Here is a 14,156-nt window from a genome sequence, read left to right as displayed (position 1 = left end):
GGAGGAGGAGAAGAAGAAGGAGAAGAAGAAGGAGAAGAAGGAGATCGCCAGCTGTCATCTCCTGCCCCGCGCGAGCAGCCACGGGGACAGGAGCGGAACCGGAGGGCAAGCGGGGGGAGGGGGGAAATCGCCCGCTGGTATCTCCTGCACCGCGCGAGCAGCCACGGGGACAGGAGAGGAGACTGAGGGGATGAGGGGGGGAAGCGCGGGCAGGAGACAGGGACCGCGTGTGCATGGAGCTGGAGCAGCCATTACTTACCCCTGCAGAGAAGGGCTCCATCCTGCGTCACGACCAATTGGCCAATCAGCCAGGAGGATATTTTTTTGTTTGTTATTTATTTATTTAAAATAAATAAATAAATTTGCGCAGAGCAGGAGGAAAAAGTAGCTGGCCACCAGCCAATTTCCGTTCGCGCCTGGCGAGTGGGCGACCGGGTTTGTCGAGCACTATATATATATATATATATATATATATATATATATATATATACTGTACATACGTGTGTGAGTAGGCTTTCTGATGGATTGCCATGTCAACTTTTAACAGATAGTTTATACATGATCTCTGAATATTTCACAAATCTTTTCTCTGCTAAATAATACAAAAGCTTTACATGCATTTGTAAAATCAGTGGCTCTTAAAAAAATAGTCTCCAGCATGTTAACATTAAAATATCATTACAGCAGGGATGATCCACTATGCATATTCATACTGTATGTGAACACAATTTACCTTTCAGATCTGAATTGCCTATGAATATGTGGCAGACCAAAGCCCAAGTGGCATCTTTTTGTGCATCATCCATAGGTCCAGTTGTCCCATGGATGTGAAAATCGAAAAGCAGTCCTAATTATATATTTTGTTCTGCCTTTTCAGTGCTCCTTGGCTTAGGGGTCAAGATCGCATGGTATTATCACGTAGCCTGGAAGAAATCTATCTGTGAGTACAGGAGGAATTTACATATTCCAAATTTATCCAGTTCAATTACAAATATACTGTACTGTATGTTCACACCTGGAAATGTTTGCACTTGGTTAGTGGGGTCCTAACAGGAACTTACATCAACCAACATTTTATAGAGCAGCAAACAAGCAGAGCTTTGTAGCTGAGGTTACCAATCTTATTCTGTTCACTGTAACAAAATAACCCATCACTATTTAAAAGTGTGTCAAAGTACCTACATCTGCGCCTTCCTTTTACTTTTTAGTAATGATTGCAGTTCAACTATAAATATATCCTTAGTATATCTTGTGTTTTGTTTTCAATTCTTCTATGCACCCTTTTCCCACAATAACCTGAGGCATAGCAGCCACAGCAGTCTAGAGTAACAATATAATATTTACAACCAATAGAATCTATCCTTTTACTTTAATTGAAGGGCAATAAATATTCTATCTGCCTTCATATCCCCTTCATTGTTACCTACACCCAACATTTATTCTTTATAATTATTGTTTATTATTAAAGCACCAACATATTCTGCAGCAAGGTACAGTGGTGGGTACAGAAAGATGTATATTACATAAACATACAGGTGCGTACCATACAGGTGCGCCGATGAGTATTCTAAAACTTGCCTTAAACTTGCCTTGGAAAATCTGGGGCTATCACTAACAAGATCCAGGTACATTCTGGGTACATGCTGCAAACATTTCAGTGACATTTCTGCAGAGACTAATGGCCCATCGGATTAACACAGCAGGAGTCCCTGGCAGTCCCATTCAGTTTGAATGGGACTGCCAGGGACCCCTGCTGTTAATCCGATGGGCCATTAGTCTGTCTGCAGAAATGTCACTGAAATGTTGCAGCATGTACCCAGCATGTACCTGGGTCTTGTTGGTGATTGCCCCAGGTTTGTTTTAGAATACTCGTTGGCACTACAGTATAAGGACAAACATGCATAAACAGATACTACAGGTAGTGAGAACTTATAATCTAGAGGGAGTGAAGGTCAATGTTGAAACAAAAGGTAAAGTATCTGCTTATTTTGGGATGGAGTATGCATCAGGGTGGGGTATTGTCCAGCCACACAGCTGATCTCATTAAGGTTAGGGGGTGTTAGCTTGGAGATTGGTCCAGCCGCACAGCTGGTCTCAATAGGGTTGGAGGGGGGCGTTGGATGTCAGATATATACCAGATAGCCTTCATTGAAAAAATGCACATTCTTCAATTCTTTCCTTGGCTAGAGAGCAGAGACATTATTTTGCTCTCAACATACTGTATAAAACATAAAATGTGTCATTGAAATACAGGTGTCTAGTAACTCCTGTATTTTCCTCTTGCAATCACTCCCATATTGCTTGCTGATCTAACCAAGGCAGCGTAGGTCAGAATAACGTGATACCTTGATGCTTAGAGACACATGTTCAAGATGCTGCTTAGTGCATCATTTTAGTATAAAATTGGCATTTTTAGCTGGCTGTATGCCTGTGAAAATGGTTGTCTATTTTTTTTTTTCCACAAGTGGAACAATTCTGCATTATTGTAATATTCCAGCAGATGGCATCAGTCAATTGGTACAATTTTGTAATGGTGAAAATAGGAGAGAAATACATCACCTTAGCTGAACTAGGGTATCTCCCATAGCACCACTGCCCTGTTATAATATATCCACTTTTATTCTTCATGGCGACTAAGGGGTTTAACTATCACATGTACACATTATATATCTTTCTTGCTTTCATTTTAAGCCCCACTCGTATTTCATAAAATGTAAACTTTGTGCAAAAATAACTTTTTGTTGTCAGTCATAACATTGCTAGGAATCTTAATAAAAATTTCACTTCCATATTTATTTTTTTGTGTTCATGCAGCCATCTGATTTTCCCAGCGTCTTTCATTACATTACCTACTTCTCACCAATTGTAGGAACATTTGCCGTAACTCGGACCAAGCTAGATAGATTAATAAAAAAATCTTATTCATTTTAATAAAATATATGAATGAACTCTAAATCTCCAATAACTGGCCTTCAATAAAACTACTGGTTATTTTCAGGATGAGCCACTGGAAATCAGCATAGTGCACAGGTTCCATTAGTACAGTATTCTGTCATACTCGTGCTGGAGCAGATGGTGTCTAAACCCTTTTACACTCGGACGAAAGCTTCACAGCATAAAGGAAAGCAACTTGTCCATAGCACTGACTAATGAAATACTTTTAACCTAATAGTTGTTTTGTCACATATTCTGTTTTGTTTTTTTTTAAACCCGTAGACCACAGCACATTTTGACTGTACTGACTGCAGACCCTCACTTCCCTAACCTCTTCCAACCATTAACAATATTATGATGATGCTTTGAAGATTTTTGCACTTTAGAATTGAGGAGCTATAGAGAGGATGAAATATATATGAATAAACATCATCATTATACTGTAATTTTCAAGGTGGCTCAATACAAATCTCTGCAAATATTTAATACATTTCTGCTATAATCTCTCCTACTTCCCCAGAGAGAGATGTCTGGGTGTGTAAAATGTATTTTGAGAAAGCAACAAAAGCATTGATGAGAGCAATGGTTGGCATTTCGGATGGTCATGAATACTATGTTTTACTTTCTGTGTTACATACTGTACAACTAGCATATGAGAATCAAGTCTTGATGCAATGCTTTACTGTTGATTGTTGCAGGCACAACCTTGGTGAGAACATCCTTTATCAATGGGTGGAAAAAATAAGAGACGTTTTGACTGAGAAATCTCTGACCTCTGATCCAGGTTACTGTATAGAATTTTTATTATTGCACACATACCCCGCAAAATCCCTTCTAATGTAATATTTTATCTCGTGTTAGCGGTAACTTTACATACCACTATAAAAATGTGGTATTGTAAAAAGTCAACCGTGTAATTGTGGGATGGTAACATAAGCCCTATAAAAACCAAAACTAAGGCTGTCTCATATATTTTAATCTGGTCTGTAACGGTTAAATACGCCTATAATATATATTATCTTTAACTGTACATGCAATGTCTTGTAAATCAGGGGAGCGCAATATTTTTTTCCCCTGCGCCCCCCTGCCATCTGTCCCCCTCTCCTTGCGCTTGCCTTGATTCAGACGTCCTGGCGTCATGATGTCACGTTGCCATGGCAACGCAACGTCACATGACCCTGCGGCGTCATTTGAGGCCCTGAGCTACTGTAACCTTGCTGAGAAATGTCTTTCTGACTTGTAAGAGGAAACCATTTTTTTTGTTTGCTCATCTATTACCCTAGTCATTAAACAACGTATGCCCATAGTTACTAAGTGCTGTTTCTCTATATGGCACCTTGCATGGGAAGATACCTTAGTGCCCATTTAAGGGAATGGGCAGAAGGGTGTCTTTTGGTGCCAGAAGGTATTTTATGAAATGGCACCGTTTAGTAAATATGGGCTGTAGTCTTTAAAACAAAACGACCTTCTTTAATAGAGTGCATGTACCACATAAGAAACCTGGCCCAATATAAACATTCTCCAGAACTTTTATACATATAAAACGTATATGTGAATATATATATATATATATATATATATATATATATATATATATATATATATATATATATATATATATATATATATATTCTCCAGAACTTTTATACATATAAAACGTATATGTGAATATATATACATACATACTGTACATACATACATCATTCATACATACATACATACATACATACACAGTGGTTGACAAATCACCCAAAAATCTACTCGCCGAACCAAAAAATCTACTCACCACCTAGTCCCGCTCCCAATCCCACCCTGCTTGGTGTCAGCCATGAAGAGGTCGCCACGGGGTCAAATCCAGTCGCCACGGGCCTGTATTTTAATGGATTTGTCGAACACTGTACGTATATGTGTGTGTGTATAAATTTATATGTATATGAATATATATATGTATATAATATATAATATGTATATGAATATATATATGTATATATAAATATATATATATGTATATGAATATATATTTATGTAATATTTTTTTTCTATAGGAAAGAATGCAAGAAACGCTTCTATGGCGTAATAAAGTAATTTATTAGGTGAAGGTTTAAAAGTAATTAACAAATGTGCACTTACAATTGCAGTGGCTGGTCATATGAACACGGTATACAGGTACTTTAACCTGATGATTTAGAGGTACAGTACCTCAGTGTAAGTCTGCAGGGTGAGTGCTTTCCTTCCGCGGGGGGTCTTCTCCAGCGTATCAGTGTCGGTGAATGCCCTCCGTCTGGTATCCGGAGTCGGTAGACGATGATGTGACCTCCTCAGCCCTGCCACGGCCATGTCTTCACTGCGCAGGTCAGCACAGCTCTGCCAAGTCTGCCTGCTTCCTCACACTCTCGCTCAAAGCGTTTTGTGGGTGCTCTTCCCACTTCTTCAGGTGTCTTGGATGCGGATGTGAACTCCCATCATAAGTCTCATTTAAATAATGTATTTTATTCATAGTAACTACTAATTGTATGAATGAAATGTAACTGTGTTTACATCTCTGCTATACAGGAGATGGGGTATATCGTGAATGCATGAAATAACACTAATATAGGGTTAATAAGATAGATTTTGACTAGATGTGAACCAGACTGTTTCTCTAAGCAAAACTTAATGAGGAACAGATATATTAAAATAATTTTAAATAATTCATTAAAATAATTGTGATATAATTCCAAATCTAAAAGGAATGGGTATAAAAAAGCTAAATCACAAACATTATAGGGATACAAAGTAGATGATGGATAAAGGGGATATATAGAGATATACCAAATTGAGACCACCATATAAATACATAAAATCAAGATGCATAAAATAAATGGATCAGGACTATAAAGAAAACACAAAATAAATTAAATTGGATACATGACATTAAATAGATCAGGACTGTAAGAATATAAAGTGCTGCAATGTGATAACGTTAATTGCTGGTACATATAACAAGTGATTTTAATAAAAGCTTAATGTATTAGTTAATAAAAGCAGATAGATCAATATCCAGGTTCAAGCCATGGGGGGGATAACGTATTGAGAGAGTGTATCCAGTAGCTTTCTCTCTGTATAAGTCTTTAAAAATAATGAAGAATGAATGAACGAGATCCCGGATAAACCCTGCAGACAAACCTTACACTGACTTACCTCTAAATCATCAGGTTAAAGTTACCTGTATGCCGTGTTCATATGAACAGCCAATGTAATTGTAAGTGTGCATTTTTAAATTACTTTTAAACTTTCACATAATAAATTACTTAATTACGCCATAGAAGTGTTTCTTGTGCTCTTTCCTATAGAATATTGACTTCGCGTCACCGCCAAGATCACCACCAAGAGCTGCAGCACTTCCTATTTACCATTCGGTCTCACTTTTTTCTATTTTGAAACAAATCATGGTAACATTTATATAGCTACACTTCTCTATTTTACTGTACACCACCAACATAGGATCGAGGTAAAAGAAGAAGCAGCACATTGCAGGTAAGTGAGTCAAAATTAGTGTGTTGCACATAAAAATCCAATGTTTCGGGCCTTAAAGCAGGACCTTAATCAGGGTTAGGTATTTGTATATATTTCAATACTTTTGCAGATACTTCAATACTCTGATATTTTTATTATTTTGAAGTTTATTTTGTGTGAATTTGAAAGGTGAAAATCCACATAGTCCGCCACAAAACAAACGTGTAACAGTCTAAGGCTGCGGCATAGTAAGTGTGACAGCGCGAACAAAATACAGTTCCTGAGACAAATTATTTAGTTTTTTTGTGCGACGGCCGCATCATGTAAGCGGTTCAGCCAATGAGAGCGAACCAGCCTGGTGATGTCACGGTCACGCCTCCCAATCGCAAGCGAATCAGAGTCCACAGATTGCTCAAGCAAAAGGCGCATGTGACTCCATGCGCACCATCGCGCGCCCGGGCCTGCGTTATAACCAAGGCCTAACTGGCTTCCCTAAATAAATCAATCAATGTTAATGGCAAAGGTTGGGCTACTTTTATTTATATTTTTAACCTTTGCTACAAGTACATTTTTTAGGCATGTCTGAATAGGGAAGTATCAAGTGTTTATTCTTATCCCACCCTGTCGTTATCAAAGAACCTTTACAGTTAGGCTGAGTCCATGCTCCCTGCTTGCTCGCTGAGGCGCGCTGAGGCTCAGGGAAAGTGGGTGCTTTCCCTGGCATTGCGGTTGCTTACCGCACGCGCCGTCAGCGGCGAACCGCTCACGTGACTGGCCTGTCTCGCCGGCAAGCGGGGGAATTTTAAATTCCCCTAAGACCTGCGCTTCCGCAAGCGCGCGGAAGCGCAGGTGAGCCCCTACTAAAGCCGCTCTAATTGCGGCTGTATGGGCTCAGTGCTGAGCGGGAGCGCGCCTTAGCGCGCTTCCACCAGCAAGCAACTAACATGGCCGAGCCCTTAGAGGGAGGTGGAGAGGGGAGACTGCTGCTGTGTAAGCCGTTACTGATCACACAGTGACATCTCACAAAAGGGAGCAGAAAAATTCACACCCCTCCCAGGTCTAACTTAAATAAATTACAAATACTTATTGGTGTCAGATTTGTGTAAAATAAGTATCAATTACCCAGATGAGACTTCTTAAACATGTCACTGGAATTAGTTCACTTTGGTTCTAAGATTGATTGTCCCTTTAAGACACACAGATATACAGGGGTAGCAGAGGTTATTGCACTCATTAGCTAAATGCAATGCATTAACGCTTCCGTGATATTTATCGACAATACATATTGCGGTGTCTTTGAAAACAATGGTAACGTGTGCATTATCTCTTTAACGCACCCAATATTTTCTACATTATATCTTGTGTTAACTAGCTAACTGCAAATGTTCTTTCTTACACAGTAAAACATCGTTGATATGGTTATTTTTTTTCTTGACCATTATGGAGTGAAGCGTGTTCCAGATACATACAGTAAATGTATGAAATCACTTGTTCTATTCTTGCAGACACATGTTTAAAGAACACTACAGAGGAAATTGACGAAGATGATGACGGTGAACTTACATCTGAGTATGAGTCATTGAAGGAGAGTTACACAAACGCATTACATTTAGCTATTTGTGACTCCTCCGAAGGTATTAAATGCTGCTGTTTAATTTATTCCTCTTTGAACATGGTTTTGAGTTATGGTTAATCAGTCTAATACCACAATCAAAATCAAGGACAGAACACAGACAGAGCCCAATGCTACTTCCAATGACACAGATACACAGTAAAGTGTGTGTGTGTGTGTGTCTTTATATATGTATATCTAAACTAAAAACATATGGTCATTTAGTTTGATTCTTTGGCCAAAATATCTTAAGCCTGCACACCAAACGCCATGGTAGACCAAATCTGTGCAGGTCCTAACACTAATCAAATTCTTAATAACCTGTATAATACCAGGAAGAAAACTTTATAATAAAGCTGTTGTGATTAGCTGCATAGTTCTTAGTTTGATTGCAGCTCTTATTTACCTGCATAATACCAGGAAAAGCACTCTGAATTAGATTTGTCACAACCAAACTGCATGCATGGACCTGCGTGTGTGAAAAATGAATGATCCTTAACCATTTGGAAGCATAGTGGGATGGGGGTGAGCTTGAAACCTGGGAAGGAGGAGCCACCCTCCCTTAATCAGCTGTGACCAGCTGTACAAGATTGCAAAACAGAGAAAACCAGTAAGCTCCTAATTTATATGCCCCCAAAGTAACCACAATATATATATTTGCATATGAGTGTCAAAACGGAGTACCATAATCACCATAATGGAAGGGATTCACTAGGCAACTTTGCAGGGTATCGCACCCTGAATATAGCGTTACCTGCCATTCATGTTATTGCCAGGAAGGGCGCGATTCCCCACATTGCGGTTTAGTGAATCCAGGCCAATGAATCCGATTTGATGCGATTTTGATCTTGATCACAGAATGTTACTTAAGCTCAGGCCTGTCCAACTCCAGTCCTCGAGGGCAGCAAACAGGCCAGGTTTTCAGGATATCCCTACTTCAGCACCGCTGGCTCAATTAGTGGCTCAGTCATACTGAGTCACTCAGTCATACTGAGCCACTAATTGAGCCAGCTGTGCTGAAGTAGGGATATCCTGAAAACCTGACCTGTTTGCGGCCCTCGAGGACTGGAGTTGGACAGGCCTGCTTTAGCTCTTTGAGTTCCCGGATGCTCCGGCTCAGCCACTTTGCAATCATATGATCGCTGCGTCACTGATGACGGAACAGAAGCAGAGAAATTGTCCGCTTCCGTTCTTCAGCCAGCCAGATCGTGTTCAGTGTTTCATAGTAGTGAATAGCGCAATCATCCCAGGGAAATTAGCTAATGGTAGCTTCTAAATGATGAGGTGCCTAGAGTGCTAGATCTTATAACGTGGTAGCTTCGTCATGGGGAACCCAAAGGGTGATGAACAGCTCTAAACTAGGAAACTGATTTATGAATACTGTCTTTTTCACTATTTCCTTAATTAAAAAAATAATTTTAAATAATTATGGTTCATTGGCCATGTTTTCATACAGTGGTGAATATTTTCCAATTATTGTGGTGCACTTTTTATCATCTACTTTGCTTCATGCTGATGATGAGCATGAACGTTAGATTGTAAAATCTTAATACAATTGTCCAGTTTTCAATATTTTGTTCACTTTTGTTGAAAATCAATAATCTGGCTTGTTTGTACTCCATGCTCAATTTTTATTTCCCCCATGGCTTGTGACGTGTAGCTTCTCTCAACGTTTTTTGTGGGAGAAAGAAAAAAAAATCTGAATCTATTAATTCTCAAAAACTGGTCAAGCCAGGTTTCCGTGTCAATTGTAATGGGTGCTTGGTTGTGTGAGATTGCAAAACATTTGTTATCCTAGGTCAGAAATACTGTCGTTTTAGCGTGTAATACCAAGCATAATTGTATTGTGCAAACAAACATTGGTGTATGATCATTTTATCTCATCGATTGACTTTCATTTCCATTATTTAGTAGATGAAGAACTGCCCCCAATAATGCATGGCGAACCAATCACTGACCGAAGAAGTAGTTTTCAGGCACATTTGTCTCCTGTGGTGAGCCCCAAACAGGTTTGTATTGTCATAAATGTAAACACTTTTCAAGGTGAAATAAATGGCATTATTCACTATGGGGTGGTAAGTTGTTTAATGTACAATATCCATTGATACCACGTGTAAAACGACTGAATTACAAAGACCGTATACCAGGCATATGAGTTTACTCTCTGGAGCGGGGTGTGCAGCATCTTGTTAGTTATATCTCTACAGATATTCATGTTCATTATAATGTATCAATTCAAGTAATTGCAAAGACCTCCAGGCAATCCAAGCTGTATTTTCAATACTCTAAATAGTCGCAGAATAATCAAATTAACATTATTACCAAGTGGTCCATACCTTTTTTTGTTCTAGCTGTTTTTACTGCTGACTAGTTCAAAAGTTTGAAAGTTCAGTACTATTTCTGGGTGTCTGCTTAATTCAACTGCAGTGAAACGGATGAATACATTCTGCCTGTAAATCCCACTGGATGCCAGGATGACAAGTTTATGAGATTATAAACACAATAAAAAGCATTTGGGCATTAAACAATGAAAAGCTACTCCCATAGAGAGGTTACATACAGTTCATGCTCTATCACCTCATCCAGCTACTGATAACAGCCCTTACATACATTTCTGATACATTATTAGGTGCTGCTATAGCGGGAGGTCTAACTGGATATTTGTGGTCAACCAAACTGTGGGTGCGGTCTACACTATATAGCGCTCTGCTTCAGCTGGAGTAGCTGTAAGCACACAAGATGACCCCTACTCTAAAACACCCTACCCTAAGCCCTTACCATAAAACCCTCTTCCCTAAGCCCCTACCCTAAACAAAACCCCTACCCACCTTAAAACCCCATACGGTAAGCCCATACCTTAAAACCCCCTACCCTTATTACCACTAGTGTTATAATTTTGTTTTAACATTGTAGTTTCCTGGTAAACTTCACACTATAGTAGTACCCATTATTCTATACCTGGTAATAAAATCATTTATTTATTAAAATCTTGTGAAATATATAAATATTTATTATTTGTGTACAAGCACACATATACCACGTCATTGCATATCCTAGATATGATAGATTTGTTGTAACTATGATGCTGTATGACAGTACATGTTTAGCATTTCTGTAATGAGAAAAGGAAAACCCTACAGTAATTCAACCTTCCTCACTTATGGGAGCTCCCTTTGAATTTGCACCTTCGTAGTTATTGGCTCCTTCTACTTCTTGACCTTCCCTGTTATTTATTTGGTATTGTTTTCTTTTTTTGTAGGTTAAACTGGTTCTAAATAAGCTTTATGAGAACAAGAAAATAGCTACTGCTACTCACAACATTTATGCATACAGGTGAGTGAACCCTTCCTGATAGAACGGCCGCACTGAGAAATGTAACCACTTTTTGTGAGGAAATTGTAAAGTTCTATCTACTAGCATTTGTGGATTTTCACAACATGTTGTAGTACCAGTGTGGGTTGATGTAAAAGAACTACAGAAAAGCCTCACTTTACTATATACATTGCTTCCACCCCACCCCCCCCCCTCCCATGATGTAATAAATATTCACCAATTCTGAGCACATTATACAGTACTAGGCTTAAGAAAATGTTATCAGCGTCTGCTGTCTTATGTCTAATTCTGAGGAATTCTTCCTCATGTAGCTCAAGAAGAAACAAATGTGTTGATTTAAATACAAACTCCCAATTTCAAGTTCTGAGAAAATCAGTGAAATGTAATTTCTTTTTTCTGCTACCTTCATTGAGTGGCGGCTAAGAAAGGGGGCGTCATTGAGTGTCTACATATTAAATTACACATCTTCCCCAGAATACACTGTGAAGACAGACAGACGTTTTTACAGGATTGTGAAGATGATGGTGAGACAGCTGCGGGAGGACGACTTCTTCATCTTATGCAGGTATGGTACGATCCTGTTTACATAGCAATAAACATTGCTTCAGCTTTCGACTTGCTTAGAAGCTGAAAACTACATTGTGTCATTAATGCCTTTTCCCAGAATGACAATGTGCTGTATAAGTCTCTTTTTAAATGCCCTGAAAGTAAAGCAAATCTGTAAACTGCAACACATTGAATTCATGTGTTTTTTTATAACTTGACAGAATGTTATCATTCCAAGTCAATTTGTAAAGGTTTGCAGCTCCTGCTTTCTGGTACATGGTGAGTTTTGTACAATGTTTAAAGCTGCAGTTCAGTCTATATCCTGCATGTGTGTTTTTTTTAATAAATCAGTTCTGTAGTAAGAAATAATACTTTTAGCATTTTCTGTTTTTAAAAAAACAACTTTGAAAGACCAATTTTCTTGTATTCTATTTTAACAGCCATTTGCTAAGGCACTGCCCCTTCATGGCCTGTCACAAACCCAGGCACACCCCTTTGTCAGCACTGCCCTCCCTCTCTCTAAACGTGCACTAGCATCTGGTCACATGATCTTCCTCATACAGTAGTACATTCAAGGAAGCTGGAGAAAAGGGATCAGCCATGCATAGCAGCTCGGATAGGCGATTTCAAACTTATTACAGTGTTTATTCCATTCATTGCACATGTATATAATGTAAAATTGTAATAATTCCATTTATAGCAAACGTGTATATGTGAATATTATTTAGATGTATATGTATGTTACTGAAATGTGGAGTGAGTGTGTAGGTAAATACACACAATACACTTCCACTGCATATGCATATATATATATATATATATATATATATATATATATATATATATATATATATATATATATATATTATATATTATATATGTATGTATATGTGAAGTTATGTGAGTAAAAAAGTGACAAAAACCCTCCATAGCAAGGCAAATAGCAAATGGAAATATTACTGTATGCTCATTTGTATGTATATATATATTTATATACACACACTTCAAATACGGATAGTGATTCACGTAAATGATATATATATTCACTTTCTGGGAGTATAAGAGTGACTGTCCTGTTGTTCCTTTTTTTGTATCCATCATTGAATGGTATGCACCCTCTCTTTACGTTTATTTTATACTAGCTGAGAGACCCGGCGTTGCCCGGGATGTAATGTTCCCGCTCCTCTCTCTCTCCTCACCCCTCCCCCTCTCTCTGTTTGTCCCCCATTCACATCAATCCAATTCCCCCCCTCCCTCCTTTACAGCTTCATGCAGTGTGTGTGCGTCAGTCATTGTGTGTGCGTCAGTCAGTCAGTGTGTGTGCGCGCGCGTCAGTGAGTCTGACGCAGAAACACAAACACACACACAGACTGACTGACGCACACACACACACAGTCAGTGTGTGCGTGTGTGTGTGCCTCAGTCAGTCAGTGTGTGCGTGCGGCAGTCAGTCAGTCATTCAGTCAGTGTGTGGGTGTGGGGGTGTGCGCGCGCGCGTCAGTAAGTGTGTGTGTGTCAGTCAGTGTGTGTGTGTGTGTGTGTGTCAGTCAGTGTGTGTCAGTCAGTGTGTGTGTGTGTGTGTGTGAGTGTCAGTGTGTATGTGTGTGTGTCAGTGTGTGTGTGTCAGTGTGTGTGTGTGTCAGTGTGTGTGTGTGTCAGTGTCAGTGTGTGTGTGTGTGTCAGTGTATGCGTGTGTGTGTGTGTCAGTGTGTGTGTGTGTACCATTCATTGTGTGTGTGCGCGCGCGCGTCAGTCTGTGTGTGTGTGCGCGTGGGGGTGTGCGCGCGTGCGTCAGTCAGTGTGTGTGTGTGTGTCAGTCAGTGTGTGTGTGTCAGTGTGTGTGTGTGTTTGTTTGTGTCAGTGTGTGTGTGTGTGTGTGCAGCAGTCAGTGTGTGTGTGTGCAGCAGTCAGTGGGTGTGTGTGCAGCAGTCAGTGTGTGTGTGTGTGTGTGCGCGCGTCAGTCTGTGTATGTGTGCGTGTGGCTGTGAGGGGTTGTGTGCATGCGGCTGTGAGGGGTTGTGTGCGTGCGTCAGTATGTATGTGTGTGTGTCAGTCAGTGCGTCAATCAGTCAGTGTGTGTGTGTGTGTGCGTGCGTCAGTCAGTGTGTGCGTGCGTCAGTGTGTGTGCGTGCGTCAGTCAGGGTGTGTGCGTGCGTCAGTCAGGGTGTGTGCGTGCGTCAGTCAGGGTGTGTGCGTGCGGCTGTCAGTGTGTGTACGTGTGGCTGTCAGGGTTTGT

The 14,156-nt window shown here is 39.8% G+C and overlaps 1 protein-coding gene across 3 annotated transcripts in view; it reads left to right on the top strand.

The window, feature by feature from the left end:
• Nucleotides 1-14,156, top strand: part of IMPACT (impact RWD domain protein) — a 35,864-nt gene that overhangs the window by 5,045 nt on the left and 16,663 nt on the right. Inside the window, exons 4-9 of one of the 3 annotated variants that reach the window (XM_075584937.1) lie at nt 878-940; nt 3,633-3,718; nt 7,935-8,063; nt 9,956-10,050; nt 11,301-11,374; nt 11,849-11,939. In XM_075584937.1, coding sequence (XP_075441052.1) covers nt 878-940; nt 3,633-3,718; nt 7,935-8,063; nt 9,956-10,050; nt 11,301-11,374; nt 11,849-11,939 — 538 coding nt within the window. Of the gene's footprint in view, nt 1-877; nt 941-3,632; nt 3,719-7,934; nt 8,064-9,952; nt 10,051-11,300; nt 11,375-11,848; nt 11,940-14,156 lie in introns of all 3 variants that reach the window. The other 2 variants (XM_075584935.1, XM_075584941.1) reach the window with 2 other exon arrangements.

Source organism: Ascaphus truei, chromosome 2 (genome assembly GCF_040206685.1).
Source record: "Ascaphus truei isolate aAscTru1 chromosome 2, aAscTru1.hap1, whole genome shotgun sequence".
NCBI classification, from domain to species: Eukaryota; Metazoa; Chordata; class Amphibia; order Anura; family Ascaphidae; genus Ascaphus; species Ascaphus truei.
Note: the sequence above shows the minus strand (reverse complement) of the source record. Positions and strands in the feature narration are given on the sequence as shown.